The sequence below is a fragment of the Epinephelus moara genome, chromosome 14 (assembly GCF_006386435.1).
Source record: "Epinephelus moara isolate mb chromosome 14, YSFRI_EMoa_1.0, whole genome shotgun sequence".
NCBI lineage: Eukaryota > Metazoa > Chordata > Actinopteri > Perciformes > Serranidae > Epinephelus > Epinephelus moara.
In genome coordinates, this window is record NC_065519.1 from 7,678,084 (window position 1) to 7,698,929 (window position 20,846).

A 20,846-nucleotide genomic window follows, 5' to 3' on the forward strand; every position below is an offset into this window, starting at 1 on the left:
GATTGATACAGTTTAATTTAATACAATTTTATAAAACAACAAATAAATGTCAAATGTAAAATAAATAGCTGAGTTTTTTGGGGTTTTCTGTTGTATAATGTAGCAGTGTTGTATAGTATTGTTTTGATAGCATTTTAAATGTATGTATGATTGTATGAAGTGTATGATGTGTGGTGTGTATGAGCTAACTTTCAGAACTACTACACTACTGCAACTAACTAACATTCAGAATAATAAGGTTGATATTAAGGTGCAGTCCAAACAAAGCTGAAAGGTGTTATTTCAGGTGTAATATGTGGGTGTAAACGAACAATATACAAATGTATTACAGATTTCAATCACCTTTTATTTTTTAAAATTGAAATTTGTGGGGCAGAGCTGCTTCGCCACGGTCCATGAAGGCATCACGAAAGTCATGGCGAATACGTCGCATACTGATGACGCACTAAACCGTCGACATTCGTTCAGTCGTGTGTTTACATTATATGGACATGTCCCCAGTTGTGTTTGTAGCTAAGTAAAAGCAGTTTTCGGGTTGAAACTTTGTTAAAATTAATCGTTAATGATTAAGTAAATAATTTTCAAAATGTCACCGGCCAGAAGACACGGCAGTGAGATGGATTTCTGCCGGAAACAGGTGAAGTCAGACTGTGAGGAGCTGCTGAGACGCTTCCAGAAAACTGAGTCTGTTCGCTTCGAGATTTTCTCCAGAATATGGAGGGAAATGAAGTTCTCACAGATTTTCTAGTAAGTTAACCCTTAAAAATACCACTTTACTGTCAGCCACAATGTTATTTATTATGTGATACAAGCAGTGGTGGACAGTAACGAAGTACATTTACTGAAGTACTGCAATTAAGAATTTGAGTATTCCTACTGTATGCTACTTTATATTTCCACTCCACTACTTTACATCTCACAGGGGAATATTGTACTCTTCGCTGCTGCACTGTATTCATCCAGGAGCAATAGTTACTTTGCACATTCAGCATAAAAATACAAAATATAAATAAATCAGAACCAGAATCAGCTTCATTGATCAGTTATTGTCACGTACCAGGAATATGACCCTTATTTTTTGTTGCTCTCAAGTCAACAAAGCTGAGACAAGGGCAAAACAAGCATTTAACTACTGTGTACAGATATAAATAAATGGCAGATCGTCATGTTTTTTTTAACTGAACAGTGCATCACATGTCATTGTTCTGCAGTGGGACTATGACACATGAGAAGCGAGCGTTCAGTCGTCTGATTCTGGACACCGCCTGCAGCTACTTCCTGCCTCCATTCAGCTTCCAGATCAGAGTTGGAGGACTCTACCTGCTGTACAGCCTGTATCGGTGTCAGACTGCCATGCCCTCTGAGCAGGTCAGGAACACAACATATGTCAGTCATACATTTACTAAAGTCCTACTTGAAATTAAAGTTCTTGTTATGTCTCTGGCTGCAGATCCGTCTGGCGCTGAAGGACTGGGAGGATGTGAAGAAGTTTGAGAAGGACGCTGTGGACGCTCAGCACCTGGACGTCGTTTACATCCTCAAACAGCTGATGTCCCTCAAAGCTTTCAACTTCACCGCCATGCCCACTCTGGTGAGCTGCCTTAAAAAGTGCAGCAGTTGTAGAAAGCGGAAGAACTGTAGGGTAGAGAGCTGAAATGTCTGCTGCAGCTGCTGAACTTGAGATTTAAGATGAAAATGATGTCCCATAACTAAGAATATTTCAACTCAGTGTAGTGTTTCTGAATGTTGGGGTGTTGTACTGCATAAAAAGAAAAGGTTGGAGTGTTTATGTTTCAGCTGTACCCTACAGAGTTGCAGCAGGACGCACTTCCAACCGAAAATGTCTGACAAAAACTAAATCAATCAGAAATATATAAGGTCTTTGAAAGAGACGAGCACCAGCAACCTGGAGGTTGAGGTGATGCAGAAACATGAGGATTCATGCAATTTCAAGCCAGTTTATAATTCAAGTGTACTTCATGATAAAATATTCCACTCTCTCTTCCTCTTACTTCTCCTTTGTCTTCCTCTCCTGCCAGCTTGCCTTCGGAAGGAAGAGAAAGTTGGAGAAGGCGGTGCTGTGCGAGGAGTTCATGGAGCGACCGTCTCGTCCACAGGAGCTGATCAACATGGAGCTGCTAGAGGTGGGCGGAGAACTGTTAGTCGTCTCCAACATTGAAAAAGTAGATTATTAAAGGTATTTAATTGTGTGTTGTGTTTGTCTTCTTGCAGGAATTGTCCAACATTAATGAACTCTATGGGAAGCTGAAGACTTCTGTCTGTTTGATGACAGAGCAGCCGAACTCCTCCCTCAGCCTGATTCGTAAAGACCTCGTCCCTCAGCTACAAAACACTGTAATGGATTTTTACAAGTGGCAGCAAAGGAGGGTGAGACTTTCTGCAGGTGTTCGTTAAAAACAATTTGTGCTTTTATGTTGTGAAATATTTACAGTAATAAACTTCTCCCAGTTTGTCAACTGCAAGACATAATGTGGTTATTTAAGTGCTTTTGAGTTGTCTTTTTTCCACTGTTGATGTGACGAGGTCATGTGTCTTTTCTTGTCAGGATTGTCCTGATGAAGATGAAGGTGAAGACAGCGGTGAGGGAACATCATCTCAGAAGGAGGTGAGTTATACTACATTAAACTTTACTGCAGGGTTTGAGGGGCTGTACACATGCCGCGTTTTTTGCGCCCTCAAATGCACTGTTTGCAATGTAGATATGAGGCGTGCTCAAGAGTGACGCAGTTGTGGGCGCAATGGCTGTTTCCTGAGATAAACAGAGTTCAACTTTTGGAACGCAGCAGCACGCACCTCATGTCATGTGACGAGGAAAAAACAATCACAGCCGACAGATATCTTTCCCTTCTTCCGTAAATAAGAGTCTGTGATGAATATGAAAAAGAAATTGATCAGGGCTACCCAGAGCTTTACATCTGTCCCATGGGCAATATTTTTGACATAATACACACTTACAAAACTACGCCTGGAAGAAGATCAGCTCTGTACTCAGGATTTTTAGTAAGTAGGCTGTGACACGGTGCTGGTTATGGTCACTTAGCAACCTCACACAACCTGCTTCATGCCCTTAAAAGTTGGCACAGAAAAGACACAAGAGTTGGACATGGCGCCTGACCTTGCGTTTTCCATGTGCTTAAAGACGCAGCATGCGTACGGCCCCTAAAGCATCACTGGTGCACCTCGTGTCTCCTGCGGGACATTAAATACTCAAACTGAAGAGAAGTACATAAAGTCTCTCAGCTTTTTCCATTTTTAAAGCTGTAATGATTACTCTGTCTAGACGGCACTGCAGTTGACTGACTTCCTGTTTTGTGTCCTCAGTGCACCAAAAGAGCCGAGCTCCTCGCATCCATCAAATCAAAGGCATTCAAAGAGGCCACAGAGGTTTGTGTTTCGATTTGTTTTTATTGGTATTTTCTTTGAATATGTAACCAATGAACATTCCTGTTGGAGGACCCATATTTTCTTGAAAATGTGTATGATGTTAAAGGAAAACTTTGACCCCCGAATCATCATTTGTATATCAATAACTTACCTGTGTTACATTGATGTTTGAAGAAAGCTTTTTCTCACATGCCTCTGGTGAATGAAGAATCCGAAAATGGAGAAAATTCTTGATGAAATGAAGTCTATTTTGAAACATCTGTTTTCAGACTTTCACACAACTCGTGGGGTCTCATTTATCCAGTTGTATGCTCAGGACTTCACAAACAGACAGCCCTATCTATGCTCTCCTCAAAGCCAGACTCCATTGACAAAAACAGTAATTTTACCTCGCTGAACACAGGAGCTGCTGCTCTGTCACTGTCTCTATCAGTTAGTTTGTTTGTGTTATTGTGTGACTTCGGTGTTTTCATGAGTTATTTCAGATTCACCAAAGTCACACAATAACACTAACAAACTTCCTGATTGAGGCAGCAGTAGACAAACAGCTCCTGTGTTCAGTGAGGTTAAATTACTATTTTTGTCAATGGAGTCTGGCTTTGAACAGAGCATTTATCGTTACACTTTAATTTCGATTCCCTGTCAGAGAGGGCTGTCTGTTTGGGAAGAACTGGGCATACACCTGGATAAATCAGACTCTGATTATACTAAGAGTTTGTTAAAATAATAATAATAACTTTAATTATATAGCATGATCTCCTATGACTTCAATCCATCAAGAATTTTCTCCTTTTTTTTTTTGGATTCTTCGCTGCCTCCCTCTTCGCTGGAGGCATGCTGAGAAAACAAAGTATTCTTCATAAATTCAGTGTAACACAGGGTGAATAATTGATATACAAATGGTCATGTGGGGGTGAATTATTCCTTTAAATTTCACCAAGATGCAAATTGCAAAGACGTATATGTACACACGTGTGTCTCAGGTCTCCAAGTCACGGCGTCATCGCCAGGTGGAGGTGGATGTCACGAATAACGAGGCCGGGCCCTCCAACTCATCAGGTTCCTCCAAAGCAGTGAAACCATCACTTAAAGCCAGAACTGACCAGAAAGTACATGTCTCAGGTAAATCCTTCTACAACCTTCATTTAAATTCAAACCCACAGTAGAAGAAAATTTGATGGGTCGAGTTTTGTTTTTATATCTGTAAATCATCTGGGATTTTATTTACCCCCCATCATGCATTGAAAGGACAAAGATTCAAAGAGAGATAAAAGGAAAAGATGAAAGGAGAGAGGACTTGGGGGGGAAAACAAGTTTTTAGCGAAATGAGACGAGATAAGATGAAACTTCATTCATCCCGAGGGAAATTACTGTGCAGCAGTCTCAAGCCAAAATATATACAACACAAAAATCAGGCCAACAGTGTAGATCATAAGATATAAGCAGGTCAGTGGCAGGGATCTGTCTGGGCAGGGTTAAAGCTTTGGAAGTAAAGTGTAAGAGAACATGGTTAATACAGAATGTTCATGATTATGTCCATAATTACTGTCCTTTTACATCCCATCAAACTTAAAGCCACTGACTAATTGATGCACTCGCCTGACCTAACCAACAGCTGCTCATCAGGTGAACACAAGGAGTCCACTTCTTCTTCTTTGATGCATAATTTATTCATCACTGCTGTAGTGTTCAATGAAACACTTGAGACATCCATGAATCTGTGTCCATAAACCAGTCAAAGGTACAAATTAACATAACATTTAGCAGCGTACACCTGACTTGACATGGCTTGGCGTTGCGGTCAAAAAACTATGTGTGCTCCCCCGTCTAGCAACACCTGTCTCTGTATTGACAGACACCCATGACAATACAGTGACCCCTACAGGACAAACTAGCATCCCACACACATTTTACACTGGGGATGGCTCCTATAACCATAATAAGGCTGGACAGTTACCACAACCAGCACTGTTACTTTTCCTTGAAGTGCTTCAACGTGACAAAACAGACTGCATCTTATTACCTTCTTTTATTACTGTTATAAAGATGGACGTCATGACAGCTCCCCAAAAGTGAAGCCGAAACACCTCGATCGCCCCCTGGTAGCTGGCTGTCGCTGTACCCTTGAAGACATGGGGACATTTTTTTTTTTATCATAAAATGTGTCACTGCCGTGGTGCCCCCTGCCGCTTGTTCTTCTTCGTCTTCTATTTCAGTCCAACTGGCATCTAAATGTCTTAAAACTTAGCTGTGGGAACCCATGTGTAATAATGTAGTGGCCCAGATGTTGTCGGGGACAATGGACAGGCTCACATGTGACTGAATGAAACCAGTTTATAAATGAAAACAGAAGCTGAAATGTTGCAGATAAAGTCTACAGTCTATCTCACAATAGGTGAGGCGGAGACAAGCTGAGGGGGATCTTTGTTCCGTTTCTTGTTTTTGTATCTTGAATGTTTTTTGCTATAATCCTGACATACTGATTCTTCCCTCTCGCCAGGTGAGCTGTTGAAAGAAGCCACAACAGCAACCAGTATTAGCCGTCTCAGCACTGTGGACTTTGGTCCTGAAGGTACACATCTTATAAACTGTTACTCCTTTACACTCCCTGTGTTAGTGTGCACAGTGTCTCTGCTCTTGTTCCTGAGAGGTTCACTGTGGTTTCCTAACATGCTACGTTTGCACGCTTGTGGACCTTGAACGTTCATATTTTGGCAATAAAACATTTACCAGGATGAATTTTTCTGAGCTCACATGGAGTTTTCAAACAACACAGTAATCTTATTTTGTGATGTTAACACACTGATTAACGTGCTTGTCTCCTTTTCTGATTTTTTCCCTTCATTCAGAAAAAGCAAAACCAAAAAGAAGATTCAAGTGGTGATGACGACATCACAGGAGTCAACGTGCTTCCTGACTGGAGCTGCTGCTACGTAGATTTTGAAGTTTGTTTCAAAATGTTGATATGATTTGGTGCTGTAAAGACTTTTTTATGATCTTTTATTACACCCAAACATCTCTGTTAAAGAAAGAATATTGTCCCGTATGACTTCTGTTCTTAAATGCAGCTTGGATGCTTTGTAAAATGTGAACACCTTGACAAACTCATCAAAACTGAAGAAATTTAGTTTTCTTTTTGCAGTTTTACAGCCATCGCTTGTTGAAAATGGACTCTGTACCTGCCAGATACATTTTTACCCTTTGCCTTTTACAGTGCAGGCAGCGTTCATTGTGTCTATACACAAAATTTAGGTAAATGACTGTAAACATTTTCCTCATAACATTAATCTCTCTGTGCAGCTTCTTCTGTGTAAAACTTAATTTTCTGCAGTTTTCTGCAGTTATTGTTTCTGGTATGTAAATATTTTATAAATCTCTTTTTTTTTATAGTTGCTATTTTTGTCCCGTCTCTTTTCTTGCGTGACGTTTGATTCAGGCTAAATAATTTGTGGAGATGTCATATTGAAGCCAAAGAATGTGGACGTCTTTTTATGGTCTGGAGCTGTTTTTCACTCTCTTTGTAAGTGAAGCAAAATCTCCATATTAACCTAGATTTATCGCTTCACTTCGGACATTTTGTGTTTCCATCTACTTATAACAGTAATTCACTGTCTCTGCGTTTTATGATTTTAGTTCTTATTTTCACTTGCATTTGCTTTTAGACAATATGACACATTAATTGCCTTCTGGACACCTATCTCTGCACCTCTGCTCCTCCAGCAATGCAAAACAGCACTGTGAGGAGCAGACAGATGGCTAAGGAAACCCAGGCGGTACAGAAGAAGAGATGTACAGCAAGTACATTTCTACAGGAAACATTAACAAATAACACTTAATAAAAATAACTCAAAGAGATAAAATTCACAAATACATTTTAAATGATAAATACAATTTTCAAATATAGTTTAGCAACAAAAAATGATTAAGTGCACTTTAAACTCTGTTGCACCTGCACTGTCCATATTTACGCCTTCTATGTCCCAAGTGTTGGAGAACTATGGTGGCCGAAGCAGAACTTCGAATGGCCCTGATCTGGATTTGATTTGTCCATTCTGAGCTACTGTAGAAACAAAATGGCTCATTCTAAGCTAAGGAAAAACAACCAATCTTATTTTCAGGCGATAATATACGTTTGAGAACGTATTTGTGAATGTTATATGTTTGTTTTTACTGCTCAGACATTCTGATACTATGTTCAACCTGCCTTGTTTTTTTTAAATTTGTTGTTCAGTCAGTGGAAAAAAAAGCTAAACGTTAGCCTACATGTTAGCGGACTTGTTAAGCTGTTTTTAGTCTCTATGACTGAATTTAGCTAACGTTACTTCTTATATTGGGATAATTTACCAAAGTGTTAGTTAGTTATAAGAAATGTATTTTATTTATGAGTAACAGCGGTGGGAGGTAAGTGTCGTTAGCTAAGTACTCAAGTCTTGCTATCTTTTGATTTTAGCCATGTTCTTTGCCATTAAACATTCATGCTGTTCATTTTTACATAATAAAAAATGCCAACAAGTAGTAGACAAGTCAGACGTAGTAAGCAACTAAATTTTTAAGTAATATGTGGTGTTATTATTTAATTTTTGTTTTTGTAGGGCATTAGCCGTAGTTGTATCCGTTAGCTAGCTACTGAGGGATACACAGTAATTAGCACAGTTCAAGGACCACAGACTGTGTGGGTGAAAGGTAAAATTTATCCTATTCTTTTCTAAATAGGATCAATTTGACTGAATGGTTTCGACAATTTAGGGCACAATTTAACATTAAAAAAAACAATAAGGTTGCGGTTTGAATTAGCTATTTATTAAATGAGATGGATAGGCCTCTAAATCCATATTTCCCACAGTCCCTGAAGGCGTCACCGTTCACCGCTGTGTGGCTGCAGATCTTTGCGGCTCTGGAGGATGAGGAGCGGCGGGGATGCTGCTGCCTCTGCTCCGCCGATCACACACTCGGTCCCGCTGGTAGTCTGAGGGGAAACAGTCGCAGCCATGGCCTCGGACAGTAAGTACCACCGTCTTTACACCGTGTGTCCGTTTCTAATGCTGATTCCCCCCCCCTTGTGTCAGTGCCGGGGGATGGATGCTGTTTTTAGGCTCTCCCCTCTGGTTTCTTTTTGGGGTTTGGCTGACTGATAGCGACAAAATGCGCAGGCCAATTTAATCTCTTTTTCCTAATACTATCGTTTTCTTCATTTTATCCATATTATTGATATTTTAGGGCCTTTATCAGCCTCTAGACAAAGGAATAATTATGATATTCCTTCAGTATTCCTGAAGGGGTACTCACTGGAGAGTTGATAGTTGCCTCATCATGGCCACTTCACGGAAGCCTATTTTTGTACCTCCTGTTCAAAATGTTAAGATTCCGGATTTGGATTGCCTCTGCAATTAAACCCAGTGATCATGCTAACATTGTATCATTTGAATACAATTTGTACGGAGCTGTTTTCTAATACAGGCCTTGCTCAGAGCCTGTGGTGTCTTTTACTGCGTTTATTAATATTACTACTAATATGCAGGCCTAATATTCCTGTCATGTTGCTGCAGGGGCTTCACAGTCCTGCTGTGATATTGCACTTTGCATAAGATGTAATATTCGTAGTGTAGGTATAGTATTAAGATCATTTACTCAAGTATTTCCTTTGAATTTATACTTTTACTCCATTGCATTTCAGAGAAAAATATTGTCCTTTTCACCACATTTATTTGACAAATAGAGTCACTGTTGTTACTCTGCAGGTGGACTTTTAGAATATTTTGCATTGTTGCTGGTTAAACTAGCCATTAATATATAAAATAGATAAAAAAAAATAAGCTCCACCTGGACTGACACCTGGCTGCAACATTTAAATGCTGCTTAACTCATAATATAATAATGTTAAAACAATGATGTACATAAACTACTGTGATTAAGAGCTTTTAATTGCACCTCTATTAGGAGTGACAGATTTGTGCCCAGTCTTTTTCCTCAAAGAACCCCTTTTCGTCATGGAGTAAACTGATGACCCCTGACTAAGTGTGGATATTTCGTATTATATTCAATGCATATTAATAACAGTACAGAATAACTGATAAACTGTACAGTTAACCCAAAAAATGAGCGCAATAACTGCAGGAAATTCACGTAAAACGTGCAATTTGGATGAATTTTGAGCAGTATTTCCTGTGAATATGACATCAGAGATAAATTTTCCTTTTATTTTTAGAAACTTTTTATACGACTCTACCTGTAGTGTGTGTGTGTATATATGTTAGCAGTCATACATACTTAAAAGGCTTATTTTTTTTATTTTTTTTTTACAAATTTAGTGTTTTCTTCTCCTTGATGCTTGGCCACTGTTCTATAAGTTGTTGCAACTGGAAACTTTTGTAATGCAGGATGAGGCTGTTTAGCAGAGTGAAGAATCTCTACATGTAGCTTCTGTGTAGGTCTTCATTGTGCCCTTATCCTGTGAGATTTTTTTGTGTTTATATTGAATAATAATGTAGTTCATTTCACATACATCATGGAAATGCTAAGATATAGGCTGACTGTATATTTTTTAAAAAGATTTCTTTAACCCCTTAAAATCAAGACCAAGAAGGCTGTGCGACCCCCTAGTGAAGCTTTGGCGACCCCTAGTGGGGTAAGCCTGACTTGACGTTACTGATAACATTAACAATGGCTCTGTTTCATTGAAACTGAAGCAGCTAAATAGAATTCAGCCATCGTAAATTTTGTTATTTCCTCCTGTGTTTTTCATACTGTAACACGTATACCTGTCTTCCTTTCAAAAGACCTATGGCCAAAATTAAAAGAGCAAAAGCTGAGATTTGCTGACTTTCAGTCTTTAATATTCATTGTCATAACCTGGCTCCCAGGCCATGACACATGCGGGAAGGGACACCGTGGGTGGTGTTAAATCAAAAAGTATTTATTATAGCAAAGCAAACAACTAAAAACAACTACATATGGAGTGTGGCTAATCAGTAAGTCAGCAATGTAGATGTGAGTGAGTGAAAAATAGTGTAGTATAAGGCCAGAGTGTGCGAACACTGGAGGGGAAGAGTCCAAGTTGGGAGAGAGAACGAGCTTTAATTTTCCAGAGGTACTCAGCCCAGGTGCTCCAAATCAGCTGCTGCACTCCTGTGATGCCTTCACGATCAAAGGGGAAAAACAATTACTGGTGAAAGACAAACTCAGCAGCTCATGGGCCGTCACATCATCAAGTTCCTACATTTCCTTTAATGCAACTCAGGAGTATGTTTAATTAGATTCTCTCTGGCTGACGTTTCAAACCCCACACCTCCAGTTTGTAACACAGGTTTTCTGTTAAGAAAATTTATAGTGTCCAAATCTTGTGCTGCGTTCTGGTCAGGGTTAGATGGATTTCCCCAAGTTTACAAGCAAGGTTTCTGACTTTGAGTTTTTCTAGTAGGGGGTTGGAAATTTTCAAGTGAGATCCTGAAAATGGTCACGGTGTCCTTTTTAAGTTGTAAGTTTTTAGTGGGAGTACGTGTTTGGGAAGTACTGAGCGAGCATACGACTGGATAAATGAGTCTTGGATTATACTGCAGGAGTTGTGTGAGAGTTTGTTGTTAAAGGCGATTTCCATTAACTTAAGTTCATAAAGAATCTTCATCTTTGGATTCTTTGTTCACTGTGGCTACGTGAGAAGCTTTCTTCATGAATTAAACATAATGCAGGGTGAGTAATTGAAAGACAAATAATCATGCTGTGGGTGAAGTATTCCTTGTGACTGGGACATTAGCAAAATAACTGGAAACTGTGATAAATCAATCATTAAAATAATCCACCAAGAAAATTTCATACACAGTTGAATATGGCTCATAATATCAACGTGTACACATAACCTCCTAACCTGCTCCCCTCTGCGGGTGTGACGAGTGTTGCTGAGATGCAAAGCAGCATCAAAGAGCTCCTCAGTGTGCTCCATTAAGCAGTAGGGAGCAGTCAGCCATGTGTGTCACGCTGTTTGTGGTTATTGTGGCCTAGTTACAGACTGCTTCGATATCTAATTCATGGCTCAGAGAGAGGACGGCGCTCTCAATAGAGACTCGTGAGTATTTAATGCTGCTGTCTGGTCTGTGTGATTAGCTGTGTCAGGAAATAGAAACCGCTTTGAAATCCATCTTTGTTCCTGTTTATTTGAAGACTGGGGACCATTGACAGGAAACCAGACATCTCGCCACTTTCCCCTTTTTCCGCAGGCTGGTTGGAGTCACATAAAGATTTCTCAGAGAGAAAGATATTTAAATTGGTTGAGTTGAAATTATGGCGGGTGAAGTTAATTATCTGCAATTAAAATCCACTGTACACTACCTGCGCAGCAGCAAACAGCACAGAGACAAGCTGGGGAACATTGTGGAGCATTACGCAGCTAAAGAAACACATATTATTTCTCAGGAGTTGGTAGAAACCAAAAACTAAGTTAAAATAGAGTGAATATTGGACCCATATTCATCAAATGAACACAAACACCTCTCCTTGTGAACGATCATGTTGCTGTGTAACTGCTGAAAGTGGAAATAAGCAACTGTTTGCAAACAAGTTAAACACGTCAACTCAAAAGGTGATGATATGTTAATGTCGGTCCCCAAGTGTCCAAACAAATCAGTTATTACAGGTGTAACCTGACAGGAAATGAGCTGGAAAACCAAAGATATGAGCAAAAAGAGTCTGTAGCTCTTTCTACAGGGGTTGGGACTGCAAGCAAAGTTTGAAGACCGGTCTCTAGGCCACTTTTTGGAGGTTTCGGTTTCGTCTCGCAATCATTTCTACTCATTCTTGTCTCTGGGGACCGAGTTTGCATGTTCTCCCTGTGTCAGCGTGGGTTTCCTCCAGGTGCTCCAGCTTCCTCCCACGGTCCAAAGACATGCAGATTAATTGGTGACTCTAAATTGTCCGTAGGTGTGAATGTGAGTGTGAATGGTTGTCTGTCTCTATGTGTCAGCCCTGTGATAGTCTGGTGACCTGTCCAGGGTGTACCCTGCCTCTCACCCAATGTCAGCTGGGGTAGGCTCCACCCCCGTGACCCATAACAGGATGAGTGGTTATGGAAAATGAATGAATTTTTCATGATACACTCTTTCATACACAGTATATAAACAGTATGGCAATAGAATATATGAATGGAGATCAGTCTGAGGAAAGGCTATAGTTTGAATGTTCCTCATTTTCAGAAGTGTGTCATGAAGTGTGGGACTCACACTGGTCTGTTCTTGGTCTCGATTTGATCTCAAACCCCTCAAAGTCTTTGTCTTGTATTGGTCTCAATAGACTCTGATCTTGTTCAGAACTTGGTCTTAGTTTAGCTTGTGTTGACTCAAAGCAGTCGCCAGAAGAAATGTTGTTTTTGCAAACCACAGATACATTTATACGGTATTTGTAGTGGATAAGTTGAAACTTTATGTTTCTTAGCAACACTGTGGTAAAGATGGAGTTAGGTTTATGCATATAAATCACTTGGTAATGGTTAGGAAAAGATCATGGTTTGGCTTGGTTGGCTTTGGTGGCACAATAGATTCTGGAAAAGCAGGGACGGGTCAGTGAAAAACACCGGTTCAGTGGCTGAAAGGCAACCGGGAAATGCTTTTATGTGTTGGCATGAGAGAGCCGTACACCACTTCCCACGCAAAAGTTGTGATCTATATAAACAGAGTTGATGGGAGAACTTGACCCATGCTTACAAACATTTTGGAGATGGGAAATTGGTGACGCAGATTATGAGGTAGAAGTCTGATTGTAGAAATTGTTAAATATTTTTTTGTGCATGCCATTTTTGGCTTCTTAGACCTGTGGTCCTTATTTTCTTACACTACCGTGCTTGGCGGGTCACTTTCCCCGCCTTCCTCTGTGTTGTTGTGTCTTGCTGGGATTCAGGAAGAGCCGTCCGCCTCGCCCAGTGGGAGGCAGGAAAGCTGTGTTGATTGACGGTTCATACAGGACACAGAACAGCTCAGACTGGACAGTTGGACTTCAGTGAAAGAGAACAAAGGGATGAAGGAGAGAGTTTAGGAGAAAGGTCGAGTTTGTAGGAGTAGGAGTTTGTTTTTGGGGAGGAGAAGAGAGAAAGAAAGGAGTAGAAAGGAGCGAGGAGAGAAGGAGGAGGTGAAGACATGGCCAGTGAAGGAGGAAATAATGAGACTCAGTCAGCAGCAGCAGACGGCTGGTTCACACGTAGAAAATGTGAGTTTTGAGTCTTATTTCTGAAATCTGGAAAATGCTGCGTGATGATTGAGCCCAGTTTCTCATTTCTTGTCTTGGTTGTTTGGTTTCACCTGCTGTTATTCAAAGAGAATTTTACTCTCTGGTATTGATGGACGAACGATACTGTGGCGCAGAAGCTTGTTTCACACTTGAGTGAGACACTGAGTAAAATGACTCAATACTCTGTTACAAGTAAAAGTCCAGTATTGAAAATGTTACTTAAGTAATTGTATGTAATTATAATGAAGAAAATGTACTTAAACTATTAGACAAATGTTAGAAAATAGAAAAATGTTGCTGTGCAGGGGTGAAATTTTGATTTAAAAGTCAGGGGGACACAGTTAGTACAAGAACAAATCCTCAAAAAGGCATTAGTTTTTCAGATACCCTGACCAAAACATGACCACAATTTTCAATTATTTTGATATGTCCCCTTCATGAAATGGTTGGTCATAACAGAATATATTTTATAACGCAAAATACAGCAAAATGTGTTAAAATTGATCAATTTATTGACTCAACCAGTAGGCAATAAACTGCATAATAAAACCACTGTGGAGATGGTGAGGTACCTGTTTAAACTCATTTTATTTTTTACCTATAGCTTGGATTTAGTTCAGATTTGCACTTACAGTGTCCTGATTTCTGCCCAACACCCCAAAGCAATGTGAATATTAGAATATGTATTTATGGTAAAACTAGATACAACTACAAAGTTATCATAAGCAGAAACTTCACACACCAGGTTACTGTTACTTAAGGTAATATATGCTGGCATGTTGCATAGTCCAGGCCATCCCATTGATTAAGAAACTTTGCACATGAACAACAAATGTGGTGTAATAAACTGTGTAATATGAGGCGATAAAATACATTTTTTCATGTTAATATGATATAATAATAATTTTATTTGTATAGCACTTATCTAAACAAGGTTACAGCGTGCTTCACAAAGTGCATGAAAATAACGGCTTGAGACTCTGAGGTAGGCTTGAAGATCTCAGGTCACAACTTGGAACATAGGTAGTCAGAAGCTCGGCTTTATAACGAGGGGCTAAACCCTGTTGAGCTTTAAAAGTTATTAAAAGAATCTTGAAATCAATTTTGAAGTTAACTGGCGCCCAGTGGAGGGAGGTGAGATTTTGGGTGATATGTGACCTTCAATTTGTCCCAGTTAAAATTCAAGCTGCAGCGTTCTGCACTCGTCGAAGCCGAGCCAGTGAAGATTTATTGAGGCATATAAACAGTGCATTACAGTAGTCCAGGCGCGAGACTACAAAAGCATTAATAAGCTTAATAAGCATAAAAAGACTGTATGGTTAAGTATGGTGATATTTCATTGGTGGAAGTTGCAGGATTTAATATTGGCATGTGTTTTAAAGTTCAATTTTTGAATGTAACAAAGAATGCCAAAAATATGTTTTTTTATTCCTTAACCATTTAACCTTATGGAGTTCATGATTTCAAAATATATCTCCTCTTACAATATTTAACGAGAACCCCCAAACTCCACTATAATAGATACTGTTACCACTTATTTTATACAGACTTGTGAAGTTCTTTCTAGTTTTGTAAGTTATTCTCATTTCCATTCATTCTTTATATAATTTACAACTCATAAGATACAAACACTATTCCAATTTCCGTATCGGTTTTTGATATAACCTTAGTTTTCAGACTGTAAAAAGTGGAGGGGGTCAATACTGCCTTCTGAAGATGTTTTGTTTTCCATCACGTGCCTTTCTTTATTTTTCCCCACATTATGTCTCTCCCTCCATGTATGCCAGCTAGCTGGAATTATGTTTGAATAGAGTTTGAATGTGATATGTTTGAATAATGCGAGGCAAGTTGGGCAAGAAAAATAATCTTGCGACAGTGTGAATTAACATGTAGTGTCATGAATCCCAACGTGTCACTACTTTTGCCTGGCTGATATGTTAAACTGTGCCACAATTTTTGAGATAGAGCAATTGACATGGGCTCAACTGTCACTCACAGTGCCAATACACACTTTGGTTTTGTTTTAACTGCTCTCAAAATAGAGAGTGTTCATTCAAAGGTATGCAGCATTCTTTTTTCGAAGCTCTAATGCTCCTCGTCTGCGAATCTCCAATAATAATAATATAAGTAACATTTGGAATAGAGCACACTAAATAGTTCTGTTCAAGTTATATGTTGTGAATGGTCATGGAAATTTTATTTCTGGTCCTTTAAAAAGTCTTGGAAAAGTTTTTAAATCTTGTCAATCAAAATGTGTGGGAACCCTGGATGTGAAAGCAGGATTTTACTGTTCTAGTTGGTTGAGGCTGAGCAGAACAATGAAGCATCAACGTCTGTCTTGGTAGTCCAAGTTTGGAAACTAAGCAGCAAAATATGTTATTATAACCTTTATTAAATTCAGGGCGTCTCTCTTACATCAAGATCTTTTGAAAGAGATCTGAAGAAACAAAAAATAAAACCCAACACATCAACAGATCAATTTTTTCCAATTTATTTGGGATTTATGGTCTCAAATGTCCTCAGCTCACCTCCATCAGTGATGTCCCAGTAGGTGTTTCAGCAGCAGCTGTGGGGCGGCAGTAGCTCAGTCCATAGGGACTTGGGTTGGGAACCGGAGGGTCGCCTGTTCAAGTCCCTGCTCCAAAATATGGAGCATGGACTGGTAGCTGGAGAGGTGCCAGTTCACCTCCTGGGCACTGCCGAGGTGCCCCTGAGCAAGGCACCGAACCCCCCAACCGCTTAGAGCGCCTGTCATGGGCAGCCCACTCTGACATCTCTCCACTTAGTGCATGTATAGGTCCAGTTTGTGCATGTGTGTGTTCGGACCTGTGTGTAATTGACAAACAGAGTGAAAAATTGAATTTCCCCTCGGGGATTAATAAAGTATATAAAATTAAATTAAATTAAATTAAATTACCATGTTGCACAGATGAAATGCAGCCTGTAACCAGCAGATGGCGCCTCAGCATCAGTATTGCTATGTTTTCTGGCTGGAGCTTGAGGTCCTCTGCTGCCTCAGTTTCTCTGATTGATAGTTTTAAGTAGTTGGATAGATGGTGGTGTTGGTGCACACCTTGATAGTCCTCTCATGTCAGGAAGTCATTGTTTGTGTTTTGGTGTTGAATCAAAGCCTGAAAGCTGAAAGTTTGATGCTGAGTTCACTTCCTGTCAGCCGTAACCACATCAGAGTTGGAAAATGACAAAATACTTCATCATGTATTCAGGAACATGTGCCAGAGGATTGTTTGTGGCTAATTACAAACAGAATACTGGATGTTTTAGGCAAATGTAATACTGATATCTGAGGGTAAAAGACAGAAAGGCCTGCTGTACAGTCATCAAATTATTCCTTAAGTGGACCGAAAAATGTGATGAAGCAGGATATTCTACAGCTAAACAGTAACCTTCACTATCATCAGAGATAAATATAAAACAGTAAGTAAAAATTAAATATAATACAGTATATAGATATGTTTTAAGGTGCTCGGTCACGCCAAAACTCGTAGCAAAGTAAATCAGCACATGGAGGTTTTAAATTGTGTTTAACTTTAGTAAACTTTGACTTGCAAACTTGAGCCGTTCACCATTATGTACTAGTGATATTTGATATGTTACCACTCATATTTTCCCACTCTCCTACTTTATACTGCAGCTGCTGCACGGCAGTTTCCCTCAGGATTAATTAAGTTATGACTTGTTTTATTTTATCTTGTCTTATGTCAAACTGTCTTGATACTGTTGACTTTTGCGTCAACAGTCACACTGTACAGTCAAGTCTGAAATGGTGGAAGCTATTATTTTAGTTTGTTTGGTTTTAATACAGTTCCTGTCTGGTAACATGAAAAATTGCAGTGGTAAAGCTCTGTTAGATGTCTCACTGTAAAGGCTTTGTGCTATTTTGGGCTGTAACAGAGGGAAATCTTTTGTCTGCAGCTATCAGAGGTGCTCTTTTGGAAACATGACGTCAAAAAATACTGAACCACAAGCTGTTCTGCAAATTGTTTGTCCCAAAAATCCCATTTTATTGGGTACATTTATTTAAACCCTAAGCTTAGGATGAATTATTAAAAAATCTAACATTTAACAGAATGAGAGAAGAGAGGGGTTTTGATGTATAAATGTTTTTTTTATGTGTTGCCTCCAAACACAACATAAAGATTAATTAAGAATCATGAAAAATAACAATCAGACATTAGAGAATCTGTCCTGTGTGTAGTCAGGTTTAGGCAACAACACCACTTTGGTTAAGGTTAAAGGTTTACTATGCAGGATTGTCAGTTACTGTTTGTGAACACGCTGACCAGCAAAATAGAAAGTAAAAGCCAGCTCCAGATTCACTCTAGTTTGGCGTTCCCCTCGCTTTATCTGTGTCTTTTCGCCGCCATCTCTTGGATGCCTGCTGCTTACCGCCTGGCACCAGGGGCCTCATTTATAAACATTATGTACACACAAAACAAGGCCTGAAAGAGGCGTACGGCACTTCCAACACAAAAGTTGTGACGTATAAAAGCAGACTTGATGGGACCCATGCTTACAGACAATTTTGAGATGGGAAATTGGCGACACAGATGGTGAGGTGGAGGCCTGATTTTAGAAACTGTCGAATATTGTTTGGCTTTTGTTCATACGTACATTTTTAGCATGGATCCTACGCATTGTTTTATAAATGAGACCCCAGGTCACTACCTCTTTATAAAGCCCCGACCTCACCTGAGCGCTCTGGAGGTACACACCCATAAATGTCCCGAACACAGAAAATAAGAAGAGAAATCCCGGCTGAGGGCAGAGTCTCAGCCGATAAATACACCTCCACACACTGACAGTGGGATGTAAGTGATTATTGAGCGAATTAATTCTGTCTGAGTTTTAAGGAAAATCCTTACAATCCTACATAGTACACCTTTAAGGAAAGATGATGGTTTTGGTTCAGTATTGAAAACAATAAACATCCTGTTTGGTGACCGTGTTGACAAAGATCTTTCTCTAACCTCTAATATTGTGTGTGAGTAGTCTAAAGATAACAATAATAAAGATTCATTTAGTGTGAGAGTTTTGCGACTTTGCAGATGCATAGCTTCCAAACTTTTCCCTATTATGTTGATTTAAAAATCACATAATTGAGTTGGCATTACATTTAAATCCTCTGTTGCTCATCAGTAGTATATAGAGTATTTTTGGGGTTACGTGAATGCAGGCTGTATATTCAGTGATTCAGTGAATGGGTGTTCGGCTCTTTTGATGCCTTGCTTTATACTTAGAGCTTCTCTCTGATGTGAAACCTCCTCTTAGTTGTTTTCTTCTCTTCTCACTCTTCATCTCAACCCTGAGATACTCTCGTCCTCCCGGCCAATCAGGACGAACAGACAGACAGCGCCATGGTAACATGAGACCTTCTTACATGTGGGTGGGAAAAGGCACATTCATTATACCTTAATAGAGCCACCGGGCTGTTTCCAGGGAAACTATGATTTTTCAGGTGTGTGTGCGTGTGTTTGCATGTGTGTGTGTGTGTGTGTGTGTGTGTGTACGAGCATTTGTCTTGCGGTCAGTGGGTTTGAGTCAGACTGAAAACATGATGTGCTAATGTTCTTGGGTTGATTTGACCTCCAGCCCCGATAACAACAACAGCCAGTGAACGTCACATGTCAGCTCTGAAGTCCAGCATGTTTTTTTTTTTTAGAGATCAGTGGGATGGAGTGATCAGAGCATCAATGGCATCTGATTGTAAATCTTTTCACAGAAAGATAATGCCGTCAATAAAGTTGTGAAGTCGGGAGGACATTTTTCAGGTGCCCCTGGTTCTAGAAGCAAAACCTTATTCATATTTTGCATATAAAAATGTGGGATGACTGACAGGTGGAGCACCTTATTTCACTTCTTTATACTTTCCATGGCATGGATGAACATAACAGTAGAGGGTAACTACAAGTCCCAAAGTGCATTTCAGCGAGAGACATCTAATTACAGAGCCTAAAATTATTTTTTTTGCATGTCAGTTTCCAATTCTGTGTCAATTTTTAAGTTATAGTGGTGCAACAAAGCATTATGGTTTTGCCAGAGCTCTGATGCTCACCTGACTAGCTTCTTTTCCATAGCAACGGTGGTGGAGGCTCATGGGTATTGTTGTATATTGGCCGTCTGCCATTCCAAAAATGATGGCGAGAACACATTTCTCTGAGATGAAGATGAAACTGTTAAAACTGGTGGCCATAACGTAACATTATCCAGGAGAGTCCTGTGTACTTAATAAAGAAACACTGAGGATATGATTAAAAATAACCCAGTTGCCAGTAAAAATGTTGGCATTGTACTAGGCTTGCAATGATATGAGATTTTCAAGGTACAATCACGGTATCACGGTATTACAGAATATATATTATTATCAGTCATAATGACTTTAAAGGAATGAAAGTGTCAGGGTTATTTTTGATTGAACAAACATTTTCTTAGTATAATTGAAGCCTGAAACCATTTTGTTGATAGAAGTATGTGTAAAAAGTCTCCCTTCAAAAAATTACTGAGATGGTGAGATTGTAGATAAGCAAATATAAACGGTATGATAATCATCAACTTTTATATCACGGTATACCTTGAAACCGGTATATCGCTGCAACCCTACATTGTACATTTCTAAAAACCACGAATACTTTATTAAGAAGCAGTTACGTTGAATTTTTTACATTTCAGCATTGCTTTGATTAATGTGTGGTTAGGTTTAGTTGAAGAAACAAATTGGTTATGGTTAGGAAAAGATCGTGTTTGGGCTTAAAATACCTGTTTTTTGGGGCACAGTCCTGGCTGGAAAATAAGCAGCTTCAATAAGGAGAGACAGAAGAATGTAGTAAAGATAATATTTAATACAGAATATGAGATTAACAGATGATTTGTGCTGATTAAGATGTAACAGAAGCCTTTGGTGCTTGGACACCAGAGGGATATATTTTGTGATTGAGGGACATCTGAGCGGCAGCAGGATAAATCCCCCCACAGAGTCCAGACACTGGTGGTGGCTGATGACTCTGAGGCTGCTGACTGCTGAGGCAGATGAGGCTGATGAATCTGTAAAGACTAGGTGGTGATGGGGAGGTGGAGGGTGCACAGGATGGCAGCAAGAAAGAACTGTGGCAGAGAAAGAGACAGGGTTTGTCGCTAAAAAACACCCACAGTTTGAACCTGAAAAGCTGCTGGAAACACAGCAATGACTTGATAAATTGGTTTTGTTATTTGTTGGT

General features: G+C 39.6%; 2 protein-coding genes across 3 annotated transcripts in view; both read left to right on the forward strand.

The window, feature by feature from the left end:
• The first annotated feature begins 448 nt into the window (after positions 1-448).
• snapc1b (small nuclear RNA activating complex, polypeptide 1b) lies at positions 449-6,792 on the forward strand. Its single transcript, XM_050061711.1, has 10 exons — positions 449-747; positions 1,212-1,368; positions 1,451-1,591; positions 2,040-2,144; positions 2,233-2,388; positions 2,567-2,626; positions 3,343-3,405; positions 4,389-4,527; positions 5,906-5,977; positions 6,255-6,792. The coding sequence occupies exons 1-10, from the start codon at positions 587-589 to the stop codon at positions 6,287-6,289; spliced, it is 1,089 nt and encodes a 362-aa protein (XP_049917668.1). The 5' UTR covers positions 449-586; the 3' UTR covers positions 6,290-6,792.
• Positions 6,793-7,537: 745 nt separating this feature from the next.
• The window catches only part of syt16 (synaptotagmin XVI), a 73,699-nt gene continuing 60,390 nt past the window's right edge, over positions 7,538-20,846 (forward strand). The window contains exons 1-2 of one of the 2 annotated variants that reach the window (XM_050062501.1): positions 7,538-7,806; positions 8,249-8,406. In XM_050062501.1, coding sequence (XP_049918458.1) covers positions 8,394-8,406 — 13 coding nt within the window. In that variant the 5' untranslated portion in view covers positions 7,538-7,806; positions 8,249-8,393. Of the gene's footprint in view, positions 7,807-8,248; positions 8,407-13,472; positions 13,594-20,846 lie in introns of those variants that run through there. The other variant, XM_050062498.1, reaches the window with a different exon arrangement.

Coding starts and splice junctions, on each gene's coding strand:
- snapc1b (XM_050061711.1), top strand. CDS start 587: ATGTCACCGGCCAGAAGACACGGCAGTGAGATGGATTTCTGCCGGAAA. Junction 748..1,211: donor AAGTTCTCACAGATTTTCTA/GTAAGTTAACCC, acceptor ATTGTTCTGCAG/TGGGACTATGACACATGAGA. Junction 2,389..2,566: donor ACAAGTGGCAGCAAAGGAGG/GTGAGACTTTCT, acceptor TTTTCTTGTCAG/GATTGTCCTGATGAAGATGA.